Source organism: Ranitomeya imitator, chromosome 2, assembly GCF_032444005.1.
Source record: "Ranitomeya imitator isolate aRanImi1 chromosome 2, aRanImi1.pri, whole genome shotgun sequence".
NCBI classification, from domain to species: domain Eukaryota; kingdom Metazoa; phylum Chordata; class Amphibia; order Anura; family Dendrobatidae; genus Ranitomeya; species Ranitomeya imitator.
The window spans coordinates 387256692-387278635 of record NC_091283.1 but is presented as its reverse complement, the minus strand read 5'-3'; the positions used below and the strand labels follow the sequence as shown (position 1 = coordinate 387278635).

General features: G+C 44.5%; 2 protein-coding genes and 1 pseudogene across 2 annotated transcripts; all 3 read right to left on the bottom strand.

Annotated features, from left to right (window-relative positions):
- Positions 1-21944, bottom strand: part of LOC138664127 (zinc finger protein 585A-like) — a 153288-nt pseudogene that overhangs the window by 7837 nt on the left and 123507 nt on the right.
- Positions 5737-7173, bottom strand: LOC138664124 (gastrula zinc finger protein XlCGF66.1-like). Its single transcript, XM_069750560.1, has 4 exons — positions 6935-7173; positions 6626-6805; positions 6419-6542; positions 5737-6335 (listed from the first exon to the last, which is right to left on the bottom strand). The coding sequence occupies exons 1-4, from the start codon at positions 7010-7012 to the stop codon at positions 6220-6222; spliced, it is 498 nt and encodes a 165-aa protein (XP_069606661.1). The 5' UTR covers positions 7013-7173; the 3' UTR covers positions 5737-6219.
- LOC138664125 (gastrula zinc finger protein XlCGF66.1-like) lies at positions 15806-17242 on the bottom strand. The gene is made up of 4 exons (XM_069750561.1): positions 17004-17242; positions 16695-16874; positions 16488-16611; positions 15806-16404 (listed from the first exon to the last, which is right to left on the bottom strand). Exons 1-4 carry the CDS (start codon positions 17079-17081, stop codon positions 16289-16291), a joined length of 498 nt encoding a protein of 165 aa, XP_069606662.1. The 5' UTR covers positions 17082-17242; the 3' UTR covers positions 15806-16288.

The window sequence follows — 21944 nt, the reverse complement described above, 5'->3', positions numbered from 1 at the left end:
TCCACCCTTCTTCCTCCCTGAAACTCTGCCTATGCTCCTCCTACTTCTCCTTGCGTCCTGCATTGCCCTGCGTACCTATCTTTAACACTGGGTACACAGGCAATGCGAATGTATATGGATGCCTCCGCATGTTCCATTTTGACACTGCGCAGAACGCATTTTGGTGCGGTCACCTGTTATGATCTGGTGGCCTTGGAGCAGCATGAGACATACTCTAGAGAAGGTGGTCCCTGTACTGACCGCAAACCCTGAACCTAGCAGCGCAACTAAAAGTAGCCGTGGGGGGTACCTAACGCTCCCTAGACCCCTCGACACAGCCTAAGATCTAACTACCCCTAAAGACAGAAACAGGAAACCTATCTTGCCTCAGAGAAAATCCCCAAAGGATAGATAGCACCCCACAAATATTGACTGTGAGAGGAGAGGGAAATAACATACGTAGATATGAAATCAGATTTTAGCATAGGAGGCCATACTAGCTAAAAAGAAAGAATAGAACAGAGTACTATGCGGTCAGTATAAAAACACTAGAAAATATCCACCGCAGAAAATACGGATCACCACATCTGACTAAAGACATGGGGGGTATATCTGCATCTCCAGAGAAATAGCTAGGCTGCAAAAAATCCTTCACAGACCAAGCTGGACAAGACAAAAACATGAAAATGCACAGAACTATAAGGTCCACTGCAGGTGGACAGCAAAAACAAAGCCAGGACTTATCTTTGTAGAAAAACACAGCAAACTGGAGAGACCAGCAGGGAAGTGAATCCTTCAAGAACAATGGACAACTGGCACTGACTAAAGGATCCAGCAAAGCTATATACCCCAGTCAGTTCTGCAATCAGTAGACACACCTGTCCACTCCTGCGGTCCAGGCACAACTGCATTACCCTCTACAACCACCGGAGGGAGCCCAAAAGCTGAATTCACAACAGTCACCGCAGCGTCAAAACGGCACATGGGGCAATGGCGGAGTTTCAGGTAGGAAGTACGCTGCCATCCGCAGCCCTCCTGTACCCAAGTGTGAAGCCAGCCTAAATGAGGCATTAGACTAGAGTCCCCACACTAGTCAGCCTACTTAGCATGTTATCATGCCCCTGTGGGCGTGATAACATGACTTACAAGCACTGGCGTCATCGCCAGCGCAATGCAAACCTCACGCGGCTTCTTTCCCTTACTGCATTGATCCTCTGATGCTGGGTGAACGCATCCTAGCTTCAGAGAGGTGCACTGCACATGTTTGGAAGTGAAGAAGACTTCCGATCATGCACAGTGTGCCTCTCTGAAGTTGGCAAGCATATACATGGTTTCAGAGGATCAATACAATGAGGGAAAGAAGTTGAGGTATGTATAGCGCGATCGATTACACTAGCGCTTGTAAGTCATGTTATCACGCCCACAGGGGCATGATAACATGCTAAGTAGGCCGACTAGTCTGGGTACACTAACGCCCCATCAACTAGTCAAAGGCCTAATTTACATATCATTAATGGACTTTAGAAATACTAAAGATCTGTTCATGTGTTTAATGTAATGAAGGGACTATTAGGCCAGGTTCACACTGCGTCAATGCAGTCCGTTAGACGGACTACGTTACACCGCGGCATAAACGCGGTGTAACGTAGTCCGTTACGGCCGCCATTGACTGCAATGTTGGACGCATCGCTAGCGCACGCCCACAATGGGCGTGCGCTAGGGATGTGTCGTCATTGAGTGACGGACCCGGAGACGCGGGCTGCAGCGTTTCCGGGTCCATCACTGCTAGCGCAGATAGAGCTAGCAGATGCTCTATCTGCGCTAGCAATGTGCCAAAGTCGGCACTTGCGTTACAGCAGCCCGTTTAACGTATGTGTTGAACGGGCTGCTGTAACGCAGTGTGAACCTAGCCTTAGGCATGGTATTTACATATGCAGACAAAACTGCTGGAGGTTCTGGGGAAATGGGGGACCTGACAGGTTCCCTTTAATCTGATATACTTACATAGTGTATTGCTTCGGTAGGCAACCTTGCTTTTTATTCTTTTCTCATGTTTTTACATTTTCATGATTAAAACTTGTTTTTACAGTTAAGTGGATTGGTATTTGCACCATTTGTCTATCCTTATTAGCTCATGCATGGGGATACTCTGTTAATTAAGCCAGTGACTGAGTAGAATCTTCTCGGCATTTATTGGTCACTACTCACCTGTAAGGTTATCTGTAGGAATCTCCTCTATACACGGCTCATCACCCCTCACATATGTATTAATATGGGGCAGATCTTCACCCTGAAACAAGTATTTTAAAAGTCACAAAAGATGGAGTGCGTGAAATGATTTAGAAGAAAAAAAGATCATAAATTAACATGACAGCCACCAATGACAGCAGCTGTTAACACATAGCTGCAGGTCTCCTGTATAAATCGAACCTGTAGGCTCCTAATTCTAACCACCAGTCTCCATAACCAGAACATTGTGAGAAGATCCAGACAACATCTAATGTCTATGATCAGCTTCATCCTGTCATCTCCACCAAGTATAAAACATACACTGGATTCCCCTTTTATTACAGGCACACATCTAGTAGCACCTGAACCTCCTTTGCCCTTCAGAACATTATTTATTATATAATCAATTCCAATAAGTGTTGATCATTTTGCAGGAATATTGGCCAAGAAGCTCTGTGGGGCTTGTTTTTTTTTTTGCGAGAAAAGATGTGTTTTTCATTTATATAGCTTTATTTCCATTGGCTCTTGAGGACAAGATAGATTTAAACAGTTGCCACAAATTAGGGGGAGGTAAGGACATGCTCTCAACAACCCGTTCTATCTCCTCCTGGATATGCTGTGTAGGCTTAAGAACTGTTAGCTGGAAGGCCAGGAAAGCAAAAAATGTTGCTGCGTTCCTGTAAGTAAATTACAATTTTATAATTAAGGCATAATGGACTGACCTGCTGTAAGGGTATGTGCACACACTGCAGATTTGCCTGCAGAATTTTCTGCACTGAATCGTCACCTCTTGGCAGAAAACGCAGGTAAAAATCAGCGTGTTTTTGATGCGTTCTTATGTGGATTTGTATGCGTTTTTGTAACCTAAATAAAGATTTATTATTTAAAAAAAAAATAATTGTGATGTCATTTCTTTGTCCAACCTCTTATTTTACATACTCCATGGAATATTGTTTACACACACAGACAGACAGACAGACAGACATAGATAGACAGATATAGATAGTTAGAAAAAAATGTTACATAAATAGTTAAAGACACACACACACACACAAAACAGGCATGCAATATCTTTAATTTAAAAAAAAAAAATGGTGTGGGCTCCCGCGCAAATTACTTCGCCAGAGAGGGAAAGCCGACGGCTGGGGGCCAATATTTCTAGCCTGGGAAGGGTTTAAAACACATGGAGCTTCCCAGGCTATGAATATCAGCCCGCAGCTGTATACTTTGCCTTTAATGGCTATTAAAATACGGGGACCCCCCCAAAAAATGACGTGGGGTCCGCCTATAATTTATAGCCAGAAAGGCTATGCAGACAGCTGCGGGCTGATATTCATAGCCTAGAAAGGTGGCTTGATTATTGGCTTCCCCTGGCTAAAAATACCAGCACCCAGCCACCCCACAATTGGCGCATCTGTAATATGTGCCAATTCCGGCACTTAGCCTCTCTCTTCCCACTGCCCTGTAGCAGTGGCATATGGGGTAATAAGGGGTTACTGTCACCTTTGATTGTAAGGTGACATTAAGCCAGGTTAATAACAGAGAGGTGTCAATAAGACACCTATCTATTATTAATTCTATAGTTATTAATGGGTTAAAAAAAAGACACAGATAGAAAAAAGTATTTTTCATAATTTTTATTCCATGCCTAATCCAATCAAAGCCATCAATCACTTGCAAAAATAAAAAACAAACAAACACAAATACTCCCAGTTCCTCTTTAATAACGAGTGTCCCACGACGATCTTCCCTATAGAGTGGTCACATCGGGAGATGTGACCACTCTATAGGGCCTCCGATGACACACTGACCGGAGATAACCCTCCCGCAGTGTATCATCGGAGTTCAATTTACGGCACTACAGCTGTGAGAAAATTCTCACGCTGTAGTGCCGCAAGTGACAGGCAGAGTGATACAGTGCGGAGGATTATCTCCATCATTGTATCACCAGAGCCCCTGGAGAGCGGTCGCATCTGCTGATGTGACAGCTCTCCACCGAAGATCATAGTGGGACAATCATTATTAATTGGATTACGTCGGACACAGGGAGTATATTGTTTATTATTTTAATTTTATTTGCAGATGATCGATGACTTCAGGGATTAGGTGTATATCGTAAGTATGCACTATATGTGTACTGTATGTATTTTTTTTTTAACATTCAACACATTAGCCAGATGATGGGACTACTTTCCCATCATTGGCTAATGGTGTCACTGTAGCAGGCATAGCCGGATAGGATTAGTAGTCCCATCGGACGATGCCTGCCTACACACAAACACATACACCCGCACACAGACACAGATTCACGCAGACACCGGCACACACATACACGCACATAACCCTGCCCACACACTTACCTCCTCCCGATCTGCAGCGTTTTTCGCAGGCACATCCGCAGCAAATCCGCAAATCTTTTTTTACATCAGGGGTTTTGCTGAGGATGTGCCCGACTCAATGGAAGTCAAAGAGTGCAGAAACGCTGCAGATCCGCAAAAGGAATTGACATGCTGCGAGAAAAAAACCCCTGCAAATCTGCGCGGATTTTTCCGCAGCATGTGCACAACCTGCGCTTAGTAACCCGATGTTTACCCTGGTTAAAAAACCACTACATACTTACATTCCGGTGTCTGTTCCCCAGCGCCGGCCAGCCGTAAAGCAGAGCGGTGACGTCACAGCCAGTTACGCGGCCCTGCGCTTAGTAACCCGATGTTTACCCTGGTTACAAGTGAAGACATCGCTGAAACGGCGTCACACACGCCGATTCAGCGATGTCTGCGGGAGGTCCAGCGACGAAATAAAGTTCTGGACTTTCTGCTCCGACCAACGATGGCACAGCAGGATCCTGATCGCTGCTGTGTGTCAAACTCAACGATATCGCTAGCCAGGACGCTGCAACGTCACGGATCGCTAGCGATATCGTTCAGTGTGACTGTACCTTAAGGCCAGACTCTTTCAATCTCATCTGTCTCTCATGGTCTCACACAAATTGATTTCCAGCCCTAGGCCCATTGTGTGAATGGGGATTGTAGACCAGGGGGAGCCATCACCACAGAAGGGTCCAACATGTAGTCCCAGGTGATTGAATATGCTTCATTCTGTGAGCTAAAGGAAAATGTTTAAGGAAGAGGGAGAAAAAGACACAGAGGTTGAATCAGGCAGTTGTTGGAGTGACTTTGAAGGGAGAGGATCCAAGCTGGGATGGATGGATGGTCTATGGAGTTTTGGAGATCGGTTGCCGGCTGGGCTGAATCCTCCTGCTACGATTGAGGGATCTGTTGTTTGGATTTAAGAAATTTTCTTAAGGATTGTTGATCCTGGATACATGGACATTGGTTGTAATAATTGTTGTTTGGAGGAGCCTGGACTGTGACTACAGACTATACTGGCGGGAGATATGAAATCTGTGGGACAACAAAAAGATGGGAGACAGTATCTCCTGATACCTGTGCAGTGGGACGATAGGCTCCGGGAAAGGAATGAGGACACTGTATGTTGGCCATCTACCTGGATTGTACAACCATGGATGTATGGAATAAAAAATAGTTGCATCGTTAACCTGCCTAGGTGATTTTTATAACCCATAACCTCAGATCCTCACACACTATATAAAGTCCTCTATATATTGTAAATAGAAGATGTGCTTATAAGTTTGATAAGGTATGGGGAGGGTGGTTAGAAATAGCAGACACTGTCCAATAGGATTCCCTGCATATTTATTTCCATCATATGTCTGCATTAGATGATAGTTAATGACATTTTGGGAGAGGGGGGATGGGCATGAGGACCAGTATGGTTGTGTGTTATGGATCAGGTAGTACGTACATGACTCTTGAGTTGTTAATTGTTAATATTTTCATTGTCTTTAAAAAATGGAAAATAAAGCCTTTCAAAAAAAGAGAATTCCAGATATCACTAATAAATTGGCCTTTCAGTCTCTTTTTATCCACCAGTTTTATACACCGAACACAAGACCTTCACAGTCTTTTGCACATCATAGGGGAGATTTCATTACTTCTCTACATCTACCTGATGATCCTGAGGAACATTGAGATCTTCTTGTTTACAGTCCTGTGGAAGAAGAGGACGGGGACATCTCTCTGGTGTTGTCCTCTCACTGGATAGAACTGGAGGAAACACATACAGTGACTGACTTCATTCTTTACATACAGATAATTATAAACCATGTGTATTTAGTTCTGTCTATTACCTGGTGATGTGAGGGGCTGGGGAACCTCCATCATGACGTCCTCGTACAGATCTCTGTGTCCTTCTAAATACTCCCACTCCTCCATGGAGAAATAGACGGTGATGTCCTGACACCTTATAGGAACCTGACACATACAATGATACTGTCATCCCCTCGATCCCTCCATAGCGTTACTGTATAATGTCCCAGCATTCCCAGCAGTGTCACCTCTCCAGTCAGCAGCTCAATCATCTTGTAGATGAGTTCTAGAATCTTCGGGTTATTGATGTCCTCATGTATCAGGGAGTGAGGTGGAGGCCCCGTGATTGGGCTCAGGGGTCTTCCCCATCCCTCAGACATAGGGGCCTGACAGTGTTCATTAGAGTTCTTTTTCACTACTGTGTAATCCTAGTTTTGGAGAGACACATTAATAAATCTCACTACAGACATTTCCAGAGTCCTCACCTCTCCAGTTCTGTCCATCTGTTATTCCCATAGATAAGAATGATGTAATGTGACGTCATCAGAATCTCTCACCTCTCCAGTAAGCCGGAAGAGGATCTCTAGGGTGAGGTGTAATATCCTCTCCGCCATCTTGTCCCTGTCCTTATCCATCCTTGTAGGGTCACTCAGGAGAATTCTCTTATATAGAAGATCTCCACTGAGAGGATCCGATATTGTAGGGACCTGAATGGGGAGAAGAGGACAATTAGAGATGAGCGATCACTAACTGCTTGGATGTTCGTTACTCAATTTGAGCAATTTATAATGCTCGGATGCTTGTTTTGAGTAACGAGTATAATGGGAGTCAATTGGAAATCTGAGCATTTTTCTGGCAGGCCCTGAAGAGGTCTTTGGGGCAGTGAAAATGTTGAAATGGATGGAAAAAGTGCTGAATGGAAGTAGAACAGCATGGGGAAGACCCCTGGAAGCATGTCAGACTCCCAGATCGCTGCTGAGAACAATGGTGTCACACTTTTACTCCACTTTAAGGACTGACAATAAAACATTCAAAATCAACAAGAAATTGTAGTTTACAGGGAAAAAAATGTTAAACATTTTTTTCTTGTATAATGACTTGTATATAAGGATACAGTTAGTTAAAAAAACCAAAATGCATTTTTTTATAAATTTTTTTTTTAAATCTCAGTGTAATTAATGAAGGAATCAAGAAGTGAGAAAAATTAGGGACTCACATACACCCTGTATTAGACATAAAAGAGGACCTCATACACATTTGGTTCAAATCGCCATTATTTGTTACTCCTAGACTCATAAAGGCTATGCACTAAGTACAAATCCTGCCCAAAATTGGAAGCAGAGTCATCCATATACTCTTGAAGACCCAACTGTAGTGCCTCAATCAAATATTGTGAACAAAGTGTAGTTGTGGTACTTGTACACTCATAAAAGCTCAGCACAAAGTGCTGGATATGTTCCCATGGTCAGTAAACGTTGCGGTATGGATGCTGCGTACATCCGCAGCGTCCAAATGTTTCTGCATAGTGGATGGGATTTCAAGAAATCCTATCTTCACTATGCGTGCACCCACACCCGCGGCTTACCTGCAGAGACGGACATGCAGCGTTTTTCTAGACCACAGCAAGTCAATTTATCTTGTGGAGATGAGAATCTCCACAAGATAAATTTCACCCTTCCAATGTATTGGACGCAGTGATTCCGCATGGTTCAGTAAACACATGTGGAATCACCTGCATTCAAAAGCTGGCAGTGCTTTTGACTCAACGGACATGTGCTGCGTTCAAAGAGCTGCTGATTACTGACCATACCCTAAAGGCTTTGCACAAAGTACAAAGCCAGGAAAAATTATAAGTAGAGTCATTCATAGACCCTAGAAGGTAACAAATGATGGGCCTCATTCAAATATTGAACATTAAAAACACTTTATATGCTGCTGTCATCTAGTAGTGTGGAAGAGTCGGATCTAATCAAGGCTTTGTTCATTGTTATCCAGAGTGAGTCTGTCAGCACTTTCAACAGTCATATTCGGCTGTCAACAGACACCCTTCCCCCCCGGTAGCACTATAAACCCACTCAGACAAGATGCTATCGGCAGGAAAGAACAGCACTTCCAAGGCTTAGAGGGACAGTTCATGCCAGGTGTCTAGCTTTGAGACCCAATAGCTGAAGGTCGCAGAGGAATTAGGCAATATGATGGTTTTGTCATCCAGGTATTGCATGACCATCTTTAAAAACTTTTCCCTCCTTGTTAAAAATACCCGGTCATAAGAGCATGGACGCTGGTAGGGTGTCATGAAATTTGCCCAGGCCTTTGCCAGTGTACCCCTGCCTCTGCTGTGTGTCTCCCTGGCCTTTCCTCCTTCATTGGGTAAGGAAGCTTGCCCCCTGCTGCTAGTGTTGTCTGATGGGAACATTTTCAACATATTTATCACAATGGCCTCCTGGTATAGCACCAGAAGACCTCTATGCCTCAGGAATAAGAGATGCAAAGTTCTGCTTGTAGCATGGGTATAACAGGGTGAACAATCAGTACTCTTTTTTGTGCAAGATGAATGTAACGCGAGAGTGATGGGAAAGGCAGCGGTGCATAAAGTCTGCCACATGTGAAAACGTCACTACAGCCAACACTTCCCTGTCTCCACTATGATGACTACTCTCCATCTCCTCCTCCTTCTCTTCCTCCTCATTCCTTCTCAGCCCATCCACGTAGGAGAGACGGGATGTTTGCATGGGTGCTAACCTCCAGCTCCTGTTACTCCTCTTTCCTCAGCCTCCTCTTTGTTACCCAATCTGCACTGAACTCAAGAGATGAGGCTGGGCTGGGTAGCATCTCCCTGTCTAATGTCTTCCTCCGTCTCCACGTTGTCCGCATTAAAAGATTCAAATTTCATTGTAAGCAGCGCCTTTTAAAAAGGCACAGAAGCGAGATCATTGCACTAATGATGGCATCATTGCCGTGGAATCCTTAAAGTCTTAGAGAATCCCACGAATGTCAGTGTCCATGTCCACTCTTCAGTTGTTATGTATGGAGGCTGACCAGAATATCGACGGGCATGTTGGAGCTGGTATTTGACAACTGGCCTCTGCTGCTCAAAAAGCCGTGTCAGCATGTGCAGTGTGGAGTTCCAGAGCATGGTCACACCAGTCAGTGAGCTGGCACTTGCATGCGCTGCTGCAGCACTGCCAGCGTACCTTGACCAGAAGGTCAAATCTGGGTAGGTTTTCAGAAACCGCTGAACATGTGGGCCAAGCACGGTATGTGTGTGAGCTTGCCAAGCTTCACAGCTGCCACCGGATTATGGCCATTATCACACATGACCATCACTTGTTGGAGGTTCACCGGCAAGAGCCACAGATCTGTCTGGTCTGTTGCTCCTTTCAAGAACTATGCCATCGTGTGCATTTTATGTCCTAGACAAATTAGCTTCAGCAGAAGCTGCTGCCGCTTCGGTGCTCCATGTGTCACCTGAATCGTCACCTGCTCCCGCATAGGAGGTGAGGAGCCCCAAGGACATCATGATCTCTCCGAGGTGGTTGTCCCTACATGAACTGCCTCGAGGAGTCTCACTTAGGCCCTTTCATTTATCAAGAAGGGTTCATCCTGTTCCCTTCCTTCTGGGATCACACCAACTGCATACCAGTAATGTTATCATTCCATTTTGAAGAACGTGACCCTGGTTCTAGTCGTCATCTTTTGCAGCCTTCGAGGCAAATGTTTAATCTCTACTGTCTGCTGGTTGAATGAGATGCGATGATGGGTCCAAAACTCTTCGATGGACCCCCTTCTCTGCTGCTGGTCATCCATTACGACCTTTCCCAGTGATGCCAACTGTCGGTACCTTGCGGCTAGCGGGCCCGATAGCTTTCTCCAGCTCTGGTCCTGGCTCTTCTGCTCATCTCTTCTGACCAGCCTAGTCCCCTCAGTCCGCTCACTAGTTGCTGGTTCCTGGCTCTCCAGTCCGCAAGAACCCCAGCGGTGAAGACTGCAGCCTGGGTTTGACCTGGTCTGGCTCTTATATTCCTCCAGTCTCTCCCTCGGAAGTCTCACGCGATTCTGTCATCTTTGTTGCCTTGTCGCCCACTAAGCATATTACACTGTATGGATTACTAATTCAATTCCAGAAAATATTTGAACTCTTTTTTATATACCACCGAAATGTACCCAAGAAGACATAATGCTCTATACATGAACAATATAATACCCTCAAAAAATGAACACTTTTTTTGAGTGTTGTATTTTAGTAATGAGCGACTTTGTTTGGAAAACGATCGCTAAACATAAATTTGACACGAATATGGCACATTGGGATTTGAGATCGGAAACCTGAGCAAAATTTTATAAAATCGGTAACATTCGGCAAAAAGTGCGGGAAAATATTTGCATTGCCACAAAAGTATTTTCAGCACTTTATGAGCGTTTGGCATGTGTTTGATAAGGGGAGGGGGTTTGCAGAGCTCAGAGGCACGGCATTCTTGTAAACAGTAATTCATTTATTTTCCCTAACTTTATGTGTGCACATTGCGGCTACCCAATCAGGGCGCAGGAAACATCCACAATGTCCTGACAATGGCTTGTGTCATTGGCTGCTGAAATCACATGTCTCTTTCCATATAAATAGTGGACATTTTGCTTTAGAGCCATTTTGACACAGCACAGAGAGGCTGCTTCTGACGCTGGCACTGTTAGCAGCAAGATTTTAGCTACTGTAGCTGGGCGGTTGTATATCAGTCAGATAGTGTAGCTAGCTAGTGTCCAGTGTGGCTGTTAAATTTACCTTCCAGCATTTTTTTTGCCATTACTGAGGTCCACAGACAAAGCTAGCAGGGCACATTTCATACAATTGCGTTGTGCACTGCTTCTATTGTGCTCCAGGCACAAGTATAGCATTCTAAATAATATTTTTTTTCACTTCCTAAATGTGAAACAGCCTGCTGTATCCCACCTTGTAATTTTATGCTGTGGTGATATGAAACTGTCTGCAGACTTAAAGAACATTAAAAAAAAAAATTTTTCAGTTGCAAAAAGTTAGACAGCCTGCCGTTTCGTACTTTGTCATTTTGTTGGGTTGAAATTAAGCTGTAGAGGCTTGATCCAAAGGCCACACAAAAATCTTCTGCTCCTAGTGTCATACAGTAAAGGACCTGACTTTAAAATAGTTTGTAGCACCTAGTGGGTTATAGAGGCCTGATCCATAGGCCACAACAAAGTCTTCTGTTATTAATGTCATACAGTAAGGGACCTGACTTTAAAATAGTTTGTAGCATCTAGTGTATTATAGAGGCTTGTTCCAAAGGCCACAAAAAATTCTTCTGTTCCTAGTGTCATACACACGTGGTCAAAATTGTTGGTACCTATCGTTTAAAGACAGAAAAACCCACAATGGTCACAGAAATAACTTGAATCTGACAAAAGTAATAATAAATAAAAAAAATCTATGAAAATTAACAAATGAAAATCAGACATTGCTTTTCAACCATGCTTTCACACAATATATATTAAAAAAAACTCATGAAATAGGCCTGGACAGAAATGATGGTATCCCTGAAAATAATGTGACAAAAGGGACATGTTAAATCACAGTGTGTCCACTAATTAGCATCACAGGTGTACATGTATGAACATTCACATGCGCAATCAACATGCGTTACTCTGGGAATCTCATTGCGCTAAAAACCAGCGGACCCCAACAACCATCAGCTGCCCCATCAATCTCATCTGCTGCTTCTGCTTCCTCCTCTGTTACCGTGCCAACTGTTGAGAGGCAGGTCTTTGATTGCAGAACCTCAGGTTCTTTACCCACTCCAGTCACGCTGACTGAGAGCCCGCCACCAGCTGTGGTGCTGTAACGGAAGAGGACATGCCTGCTGTGTTTGACCGATTACAGAGAAAGAGCACACAACTTTCTCAATCCACCGTAGCATCTCCGCCTGCTCCTCTCTCATGGTGCATCAGTTTGTCCAGTTCACCGCACTCCACCCTCTCTCAGCACTGCAGTCAGCCCATGGTTCCGCAGTTGTGGTCACACAAAAGATTGTTTCCTCCTGCGCATGACAAAGCTAAGAAGCTGAACTCCACCATCTCCCATGGAAATGCTGCCTTTAAACCTGGCAGATACAGGTGGTTTCCGAAAGCTGATGACCGTCGCAGTCCCCCAGTACCAATTGCCCAGTGGCCATTACTTTTCTAAGAAAGCTGTACCTGCGCTACACCTGCATGTTGCAGACAACATCACCCATTCCTTGACTAAATCTCTGTCTGCCAGGGTGCATTTCACCACAGACACTTGGACGAGTAAGCATGGCCAAGGGTGTTACATCTCGCTGACTGGGCACTAGGTGACTCTGGTGGCTGTGAGGGCGGGTGCTGCTCCACAAGTCTTGGAATCCCCAAGGCTTGCAGGACAAACCTCTACATTTAACACTTCCTACACTGCTTCTGCCTCCTCCCCTAGGGCCTCCACCTGCACCCTCAACCTCTGCCTTAATGAGACACACGTTCCAACAGTGCAGAGTGAATCCCCACCACCTCCATACTGCGCAGCCAGGGCTCACAGCAATCAGGCAGTATTAAAATTGATATGCCTTGCAGATCGCAGTCATACAGCTTGAAGAGTTGTGGACAGCGCTCCAGACTGTCAATGGCTGTCTCCGCCAAACCTGTATCCAGGGAAGGCTGTGTCCGATCTGGCCAGGCAAGCTCACACATGTGCCTTGCATGGCTCACGTCCTCTACAAGGTGGTACAGCATTTTGTCCGCCACTATCCTGGCCTGGGTGAGCTGCTTCAGAAAGCATTTAAGCTTTGTGCTCATTTCCGCCATTCGCACCCCTTGGGTCATCGACTTGCATCGATACAGATGTCTTTGTCCATGCCAGTTAACAGGTTGTTATGCGATGTGCCTACACGGTGGAATTCCACCCTGAACATGTTGCAGCGACTGTGGCAGCAGCAATAAGCCCTGATGCAGTATGTCATGTCGTATAGCCTAGGCCAACGCACTACGGACATGGCACATATCACGTTTACAGAATTGGCACAGATTAAGGACCTCTGCATCCTTCTTCACAGTTTTGAAATGGCTGCTAATATGGTTAGTACTGATGACACTATCATCAGCATTACTATTCTGGTCATCTACAGTATATGCTGGAGCACACTTTGAATAGCCTGCAGGAAATGGTGGTCCCATAAGAATAGCCAGAAAGGCTATGCAGACAGCTGCGGGCTGATATTCATAGCCTAGAAAGGTGGCTTGATTATTGGCTTCCCCTGGCTAAAAATACCAGCACCCAGCCACCCCACAATTGGCGCATCTGTAATATGTGCCAATTCCGGCACTTAGCCTCTCTCTTCCCACTGCCCTGTAGCAGTGGCATATGGGGTAATAAGGGGTTACTGTCACCTTTGATTGTAAGGTGACATTAAGCCAGGTTAATAACAGAGAGGTGTCAATAAGACACCTATCTATTATTAATTCTATAGTTATTAATGGGTTAAAAAAAAGACACAGATAGAAAAAAGTATTTTTCATAATTTTTATTCCATGCCTAATCCAATCAAAGCCATCAATCACTTGCAAAAATAAAAAACAAACAAACACAAATACTCCCAGTTCCTCTTTAATAACGAGTGTCCCACGACGATCTTCCCTATAGAGTGGTAACATCGGGAGATGTGACCACTCTATAGGGCCTCCGATGACACACTGACCGGAGATAACCCTCCCGCAGTGTATCATCGGAGTTCACTTTACGGCACTACAGCTGTGAGAAAATTCTCACGCTGTAGTGCCGCAAGTGACAGGCAGAGTGATACAGTGCGGAGGATTATCTCCATCATTGTATCACCAGAGCCCCTGGAGAGCGGTCGCATCTGCTGATGTGACAGCTCTCCACCGAAGATCATAGTGGGACAATCATTATTAATTGGATTACGTCGGACACAGGGAGTATATTGTTTATTATTTTAATTTTATTTGCAGATGATCGATGACTTCAGGGATTAGGTGTATATCGTAAGTATGCACTATATGTGTACTGTATGTATTTTTTTTTAACATTCAACACATTAGCCAGATGATGGGACTACTTTCCCATCATTGGCTAATGGTGTCACTGTAGCAGGCATAGCCGGATAGGATTAGTAGTCCCATCGGACGATGCCTGCCTACACACAAACACATACACCCGCACACAGACACAGATTCACGCAGACACCGGCACACACATACACGCACATAACCCTGCCCACACACTTACCTCCTCCCGATCTGCAGCGTTTTTCGCAGGCACATCCGCAGCAAATCCGCAAATCTTTTTTTACATCAGGGGTTTTGCTGAGGATGTGCCCGACTCAATGGAAGTCAAAGAGTGCAGAAACGCTGCAGATCCGCAAAAGGAATTGACATGCTGCGAGAAAAAAACCCCTGCAAATCTGCGCGGATTTTTCCGCAGCATGTGCACAACCTGCGCTTAGTAACCCGATGTTTACCCTGGTTAAAAAACCACTACATACTTACATTCCGGTGTCTGTTCCCCAGCGCCGGCCAGCCGTAAAGCAGAGCGGTGACGTCACAGCCAGTTACGCGGCCCTGCGCTTAGTAACCCGATGTTTACCCTGGTTACCAGTGAAGACATCGCTGAAACGGCGTCACACACGCCGATTCAGCGATGTCTGCGGGAGGTCCAGCGACGAAATAAAGTTCTGGACTTTCTGCTCCGACCAACGATGGCACAGCAGGATCCTGATCGCTGCTGTGTGTCAAACTCAACGATATCGCTAGCCAGGACGCTGCAATGTCACGGATCGCTAGCGATATCGTTCAGTGTGACGGTACCTTAAGGCCAGACTCTTTCAATCTCATCTGTATCTCATGGTCTCACACAAATTGATTTCCAGCCCTAGGCCCATTGTGTGAATGGGGATTGTAGACCAGGGGGAGCCATCACCACAGGGGGGTCCAACATGTAGTCCCAGGTGATTGAATATGCTTCATTCTGTGAGCTAAAGGAAAATGTTTAAGGAAGAGGGAGAAAAAGACACAGAGGTTGAATCAGGCAGTTGTTGGAGTGACTTTGAAGGGAGAGGATCCAAGCTGGGATGGATGGATGGTCTATGGAGTTTTGGAGATCGGTTGCCGGCTGGGCTGAATCCTCCTGCTACGATTGAGGGATCTGTTGTTTGGATTTAAGAAATTTTCTTAAGGATTGTTGATCCTGGATACATTGACATTGGTTGTAATAATTGTTGTTTGGAGGAGCCTGGACTGTGACTACAGACTATACTGGCGGGAGATATGAAATCTGTGGGACAACAAAAAGATGGGAGACAGTATCTCCTGATACCTGTGCAGTGGGACGATAGGCTCCGGGAAAGGAATGAGGACACTGTATGTTGGCCATCTACCTGGATTGTACAACCATGGATGTATGGAATAAAAAATAGTTGCATCGTTAACCTGCCTAGGTGATTTTTATAACCCATAACCTCAGATCCTCACACACTATATAAAGTCCTCTATATATTGTAAATAGAAGATGTGCTTATAAGTTTGATAAGGTATGGGGAGGGTGGTTAGAAATAGCAGACACTGTCCAATAGGATTCCCTGCATATTTATTTCCATCATATGTCTGCATTAGATGATAGTTAATGACATTTTGGGAGAGGGGGGATGGGCATGAGGACCAGTATGGTTGTGTGTTATGGATCAGGTAGTACGTACATGACTCTTGAGTTGTTAATTGTTAATATTTTCATTGTCTTTAAAAAATGGAAAATAAAGCCTTTCAAAAAAAGAGAATTCCAGATATCACTAATAAATTGGCCTTTCAGTCTCTTTTTATCCACCAGTTTTATACACCGAACACAAGACCTTCACAGTCTTTTGCACATCATAGGGGAGATTTCATTACTTCTCTACATCTACCTGATGATCCTGAGGAACATTGAGATCTTCTTGTTTACAGTCCTGTGGAAGAAGAGGACGGGGACATCTCTCTGGTGTTGTCCTCTCACTGGATAGAACTGGAGGAAACACATACAGTGACTGACTTCATTCTTTACATACAGATAATTATAAACCATGTGTATTTAGTTCTGTCTATTACCTGGTGATGTGAGGGGCTGGGGAACCTCCATCATGACGTCCTCGTACAGATCTCTGTGTCCTTCTAAATACTCCCACTCCTCCATGGAGAAATAGACGGTGATGTCCTGACACCTTATAGGAACCTGACACATACAATGATACTGTCATCCCCTCGATCCCTCCATAGCGTTACTGTATAATGTCCCAGCATTCCCAGCAGTGTCACCTCTCCAGTCAGCAGCTCAATCATCTTGTAGATGAGTTCTAGAATCTTCGGGTTATTGATGTCCTCATGTATCAGGGAGTGAGGTGGGGGCCCCGTGATTGGGCTCAGGGGTCTTCCCCATCCCTCAGACATAGGGGCCTGACAGTGTTCATTAGAGTTCTTTTTCACTACTGTGTAATCCTAGTTTTGGAGAGACACATTAATAAATCTCACTACAGACATTTCCAGAGTCCTCACCTCTCCAGTTCTGTCCATCTGTTATTCCCATAGATAAGAATGATGTAATGTGACGTCATCAGAATCTCTCACCTCTCCAGTAAGCCGGAAGAGGATCTCTAGGGTGAGGTGTAATATCCTCTCCGCCATCTTGTCCCTGTCCTTATCCATCCTTGTAGGGTCACTCAGGAGAATTCTCTTATATAGAAGATCTCCACTGAGAGGATCCGATATTGTAGGGACCTGAATGGGGAGAAGAGGACAATTAGAGATGAGCGATCACTAACTGCTTGGATGTTCGTTACTCAATTTGAGCAATTTATAATGCTCGGATGCTTGTTTTGAGTAACGAGTATAATGGGAGTCAATTGGAAATCTGAGCATTTTTCTGGCAGGCCCTGAAGAGGTCTTTGGGGCAGTGAAAATGTTGAAATGGATGGAAAAAGTGCTGAATGGAAGTAGAACAGCATGGGGAAGACCCCTGGAAGCATGTCAGACTCCCAGATCGCTGCTGAGAACAATGGTGTCACACTTTTACTCCACTTTAAGGACTGACAATAAAACATTCAAAATCAACAAGAAATTGTAGTTTACAGGGAAAAAAATGTTAAACATTTTTTTCTTGTATAATGACTTGTATATAAGGATACAGTTAGTTAAAAAAACCAAAATGCATTTTTTTATAAATTTTTTTTTTAAATCTCAGTGTAATTAATGAAGGAATCAAGAAGTGAGAAAAATTAGGGACTCACATACACCCTGTATTAGACATAAAAGAGGACCTCATACACATTTGGTTCAAATCGCCATTATTTGTTACTCCTAGACTCATAAAGGCTATGCACTAAGTACAAATCCTGCCCAAAATTGGAAGCAGAGTCATCCATATACTCTTGAAGACCCAACTGTAGTGCCTCAATCAAATATTGTGAACAAAGTGTAGTTGTGGTACTTGTACACTCATAAAAGCTCAGCACAAAGTGCTGGATATGTTCCCATGGTCAGTAAACGTTGCGGTATGGATGCTGCGTACATCCGCAGCGTCCAAATGTTTCTGCATAGTGGATGGGATTTCAAGAAATCCTATCTTCACTATGCGTGCACCCACACCCGCGGCTTACCTGCAGAGACGGACATGCAGCGTTTTTCTAGACCACAGCAAGTCAATTTATCTTGTGGAGATGAGAATCTCCACAAGATAAATTTCACCCTTCCAATGTATTGGACGCAGTGATTCCGCATGGTTCAGTAAACACATGTGGAATCACCTGCATTCAAAAGCTGGCAGTGCTTTTGACTCAACGGACATGTGCTGCGTTCAAAGAGCTGCTGATTACTGACCATACCCTAAAGGCTTTGCACAAAGTACAAAGCCAGGAAAAATTATAAGTAGAGTCATTCATAGACCCTAGAAGGTAACAAATGATGGGCCTCATTCAAATATTGAACATTAAAAACACTTTATATGCTGCTGTCATCTAGTAGTGTGGAAGAGTCGGGTCTAATCAAGGCTTTGTTCATTGTTATCCAGAGTGAGTCTGTCAGCACTTTCAACAGTCACATTCGGCTGTCAACAGACACCCTTCCCCCCCGGTAGCACTATAAACCCACTCAGACAAGATGCTATCGGCAGGAAAGAACAGCACTTCCAAGGCTTAGAGGGACAGTTCATGCCAGGTGTCTAGCTTTGAGACCCAATAGCTGAAGGTCGCAGAGGAATTAGGCAATATGATGGTTTTGTCATCCAGGTATTGCATGACCATCTTTAAAAACTTTTCCCTCCTTGTTAAAAATACCCGGTCATAAGAGCATGGACGCTGGTAGGGTGTCATGAAATTTGCCCAGGCCTTTGCCAGTGTACCCCTGCCTCTGCTGTGTGTCTCCCTGGCCTTTCCTCCTTCATTGGGTAAGGAAGCTTGCCCCCTGCTGCTAGTGTTGTCTGATGGGAACATTTTCAACATATTTATCACAATGGCCTCCTGGTATAGCACCAGAAGACCTCTATGCCTCAGGAATAAGAGATGCAAAGTTCTGCTTGTAGCATGGGTATAACAGGGTGAACAATCAGTACTCTTTTTTGTGCAAGATGAATGTAACGCGAGAGTGATGGGAAAGGCAGCGGTGCATAAAGTCTGCCACATGTGAAAACGTCACTACAGCCAACACTTCCCTGTCTCCACTATGATGACTACTCTCCATCTCCTCCTCCTTCTCTTCCTCCTCATTCCTTCTCAGCCCATCCACGTAGGAGAGACGGGATGTTTGCATGGGTGCTAACCTCCAGCTCCTGTTACTCCTCTTTCCTCAGCCTCCTCTTTGTTACCCAATCTGCACTGAACTCAAGAGATGAGGCTGGGCTGGGTAGCATCTCCCTGTCTAATGTCTTCCTCCGTCTCCACGTTGTCCGCATTAAAAGATTCAAATTTCATTGTAAGCAGCGCCTTTTAAAAAGGCACAGAAGCGAGATCATTGCACTAATGATGGCATCATTGCCGTGGAATCCTTAAAGTCTTAGAGAATCCCACGAATGTCAGTGTCCATGTCCATTCTTCAGTTGTTATGTATGGAGGCTGACCAGAATATCGACGGGCATGTTGGAGCTGGTATTTGACAACTGGCCTCTGCTGCTCAAAAAGCCATGTCAGCATGTGCAGTGTGGAGTTCCAGAGCATGGTCACACCAGTCAGTGAGCTGGCACTTGCATGCGCTGCTGCAGCACTGCCAGCGTACCTTGACCAGAAGGTCAAATCTGGGTAGGTTTTCAGAAACCGCTGAACATGTGGGCCAAGCACGGTATGTGTGTGAGCTTGCCAAGCTTCACAGCTGCCACCGGACTATGGCCATTATCACACATGACCATCACTTGTTGGAGGTTCACCGGCAAGAGCCACAGATCTGTCTGGTCTGTTGCTCCTTTCAAGAACTATGCCATCGTGTGCATTTTATGTCCTAGACAAATTAGCTTCAGCAGAAGCTGCTGCCGCTTCGGTGCTCCATGTGTCACCTGAATCGTCACCTGCTCCCGCATAGGAGGTGAGGAGCCCCAAGGACATCATGATCTCTCCGAGGTGGTTGTCCCTACATGAACTGCCTCGAGGAGTCTCACTTAGGCCCTTTCATTTATCAAGAAGGGTTCATCCTGTTCCCTTCCTTCTGGGATCACACCAACTGCATACCAGTAATGTTATCATTCCATTTTGAAGAACGTGACCCTGGTTCTAGTCGTCATCTTTTGCAGCCTTCGAGGCAAATGTTTAATCTCTACTGTCTGCTGGTTGAATGAGATGCGATGATGGGTCCAAAACTCTTCGATGGACCCCCTTCTCTGCTGCTGGTCATCCATTACGACCTTTCCCAGTGATGCCAACTGTCGGTACCTTGCGGCTAGCGGGCCCGATAGCTTTCTCCAGCTCTGGTCCTGGCTCTTCTGCTCATCTCTTCTGACCAGCCTAGTCCCCTCAGTCCGCTCACTAGTTGCTGGTTCCTGGCTCTCCAGTCCGCAAGAACCCCAGCGGTGAAGACTGCAGCCTGGGTTTGACCTGGTCTGGCTCTTATATTCCTCCAGTCTCTCCCTCGGAAGTCTCACGCGATTCTGTCATCTTTGTTGCCTTGTCGCCCACTAAGCATATTACACTGTATGGATTACTAATTCAATTCCAGAAAATATTTGAACTCTTTTTTATATACCACCGAAATGTACCCAAGAAGACATAATGCTCTATACATGAACAATATAATACCCTCAAAAAATGAACACTTTTTTTGAGTGTTGTATTTTAGTAATGAGCGACTTTGTTTGGAAAACGATCGCTAAACATAAATTTGACACGAATATGGCACATTGGGATTTGAGATCGGAAACCTGAGCAAAATTTTATAAAATCGGTAACATTCGGCAAAAAGTGCGGGAAAATATTTGCATTGCCACAAAAGTATTTTCAGCACTTTATGAGCGTTTGGCATGTGTTTGATAAGGGGAGGGGGTTTGCAGAGCTCAGAGGCACGGCATTCTTGTAAACAGTAATTCATTTATTTTCCCTAACTTTATGTGTGCACATTGCGGCTACCCAATCAGGGCGCAGGAAACATCCACAATGTCCTGACAATGGCTTGTGTCATTGGCTGCTGAAATCACATGTCTCTTTCCATATAAATAGTGGACATTTTGCTTTAGCGCCATTTTGACACAGCACAGAGAGGCTGCTTCTGACGCTGGCACTGTTAGCAGCAAGATTTTAGCTACTGTAGCTGGGCGGTTGTATATCAGTCAGATAGTGTAGCTAGCTAGTGTCCAGTGTGGCTGTTAAATTTACCTTCCAGCATTTTTTTTGCCATTACTGAGGTCCACAGACAAAGCTAGCACGGCACATTTCATACAATTGCGTTGTGCACTGCTTCTATTGTGCTCCAGGCACAAGTATAGCATTCTAAATAATATTTTTTTTCACTTCCTAAATGTGAAACAGCCTGCTGTATCCCACCTTGTAATTTTATGCTGTGGTGATATGAAACTGTCTGCAGACTTAAAGAACATTAAAAAAAATAATTTTTCAGTTGCAAAAAGTTAGACAGCCTGCCGTTTCGTACTTTGTCATTTTGTTGGGTTGAAATTAAGCTGTAGAGGCTTGATCCAAAGGCCACACAAAAATCTTCTGCTCCTAGTGTCATACAGTAAAGGACCTGACTTTAAAATAGTTTGTAGCACCTAGTGGGTTATAGAGGCCTGATCCATAGGCCACAACAAAGTCTTCTGTTATTAATGTCATACAGTAAGGGACCTGACTTTAAAATAGTTTGTAGCATCTAGTGTATTATAGAGGCTTGTTCCAAAGGCCACAAAAAATTCTTCTGTTCCTAGTGTCATACACACGTGGTCAAAATTGTTGGTACCTATCGTTTAAAGACAGAAAAACCCACAATGGTCACAGAAATAACTTGAATCTGACAAAAGTAATAATAAATAAAAAAAATCTATGAAAATTAACAAATGAAAATCAGACATTGCTTTTCAACCATGCTTTCACACAATATATA

Coding starts and splice junctions, on each gene's coding strand:
- LOC138664124 (XM_069750560.1), bottom strand. CDS start 7,012: ATGGATAAGGACAGGGACAAGATGGCGGAGAGGATATTACACCTCACC. Junction 6,806..6,934: donor TCTTCCGGCTTACTGGAGAG/GTGAGAGATTCT, acceptor CTCCAAAACTAG/GATTACACAGTAGTGAAAAA. Junction 6,543..6,625: donor TTGAGCTGCTGACTGGAGAG/GTGACACTGCTG, acceptor TGTATGTGTCAG/GTTCCTATAAGGTGTCAGGA.
- LOC138664125 (XM_069750561.1), bottom strand. CDS start 17,081: ATGGATAAGGACAGGGACAAGATGGCGGAGAGGATATTACACCTCACC. Junction 16,875..17,003: donor TCTTCCGGCTTACTGGAGAG/GTGAGAGATTCT, acceptor CTCCAAAACTAG/GATTACACAGTAGTGAAAAA. Junction 16,612..16,694: donor TTGAGCTGCTGACTGGAGAG/GTGACACTGCTG, acceptor TGTATGTGTCAG/GTTCCTATAAGGTGTCAGGA.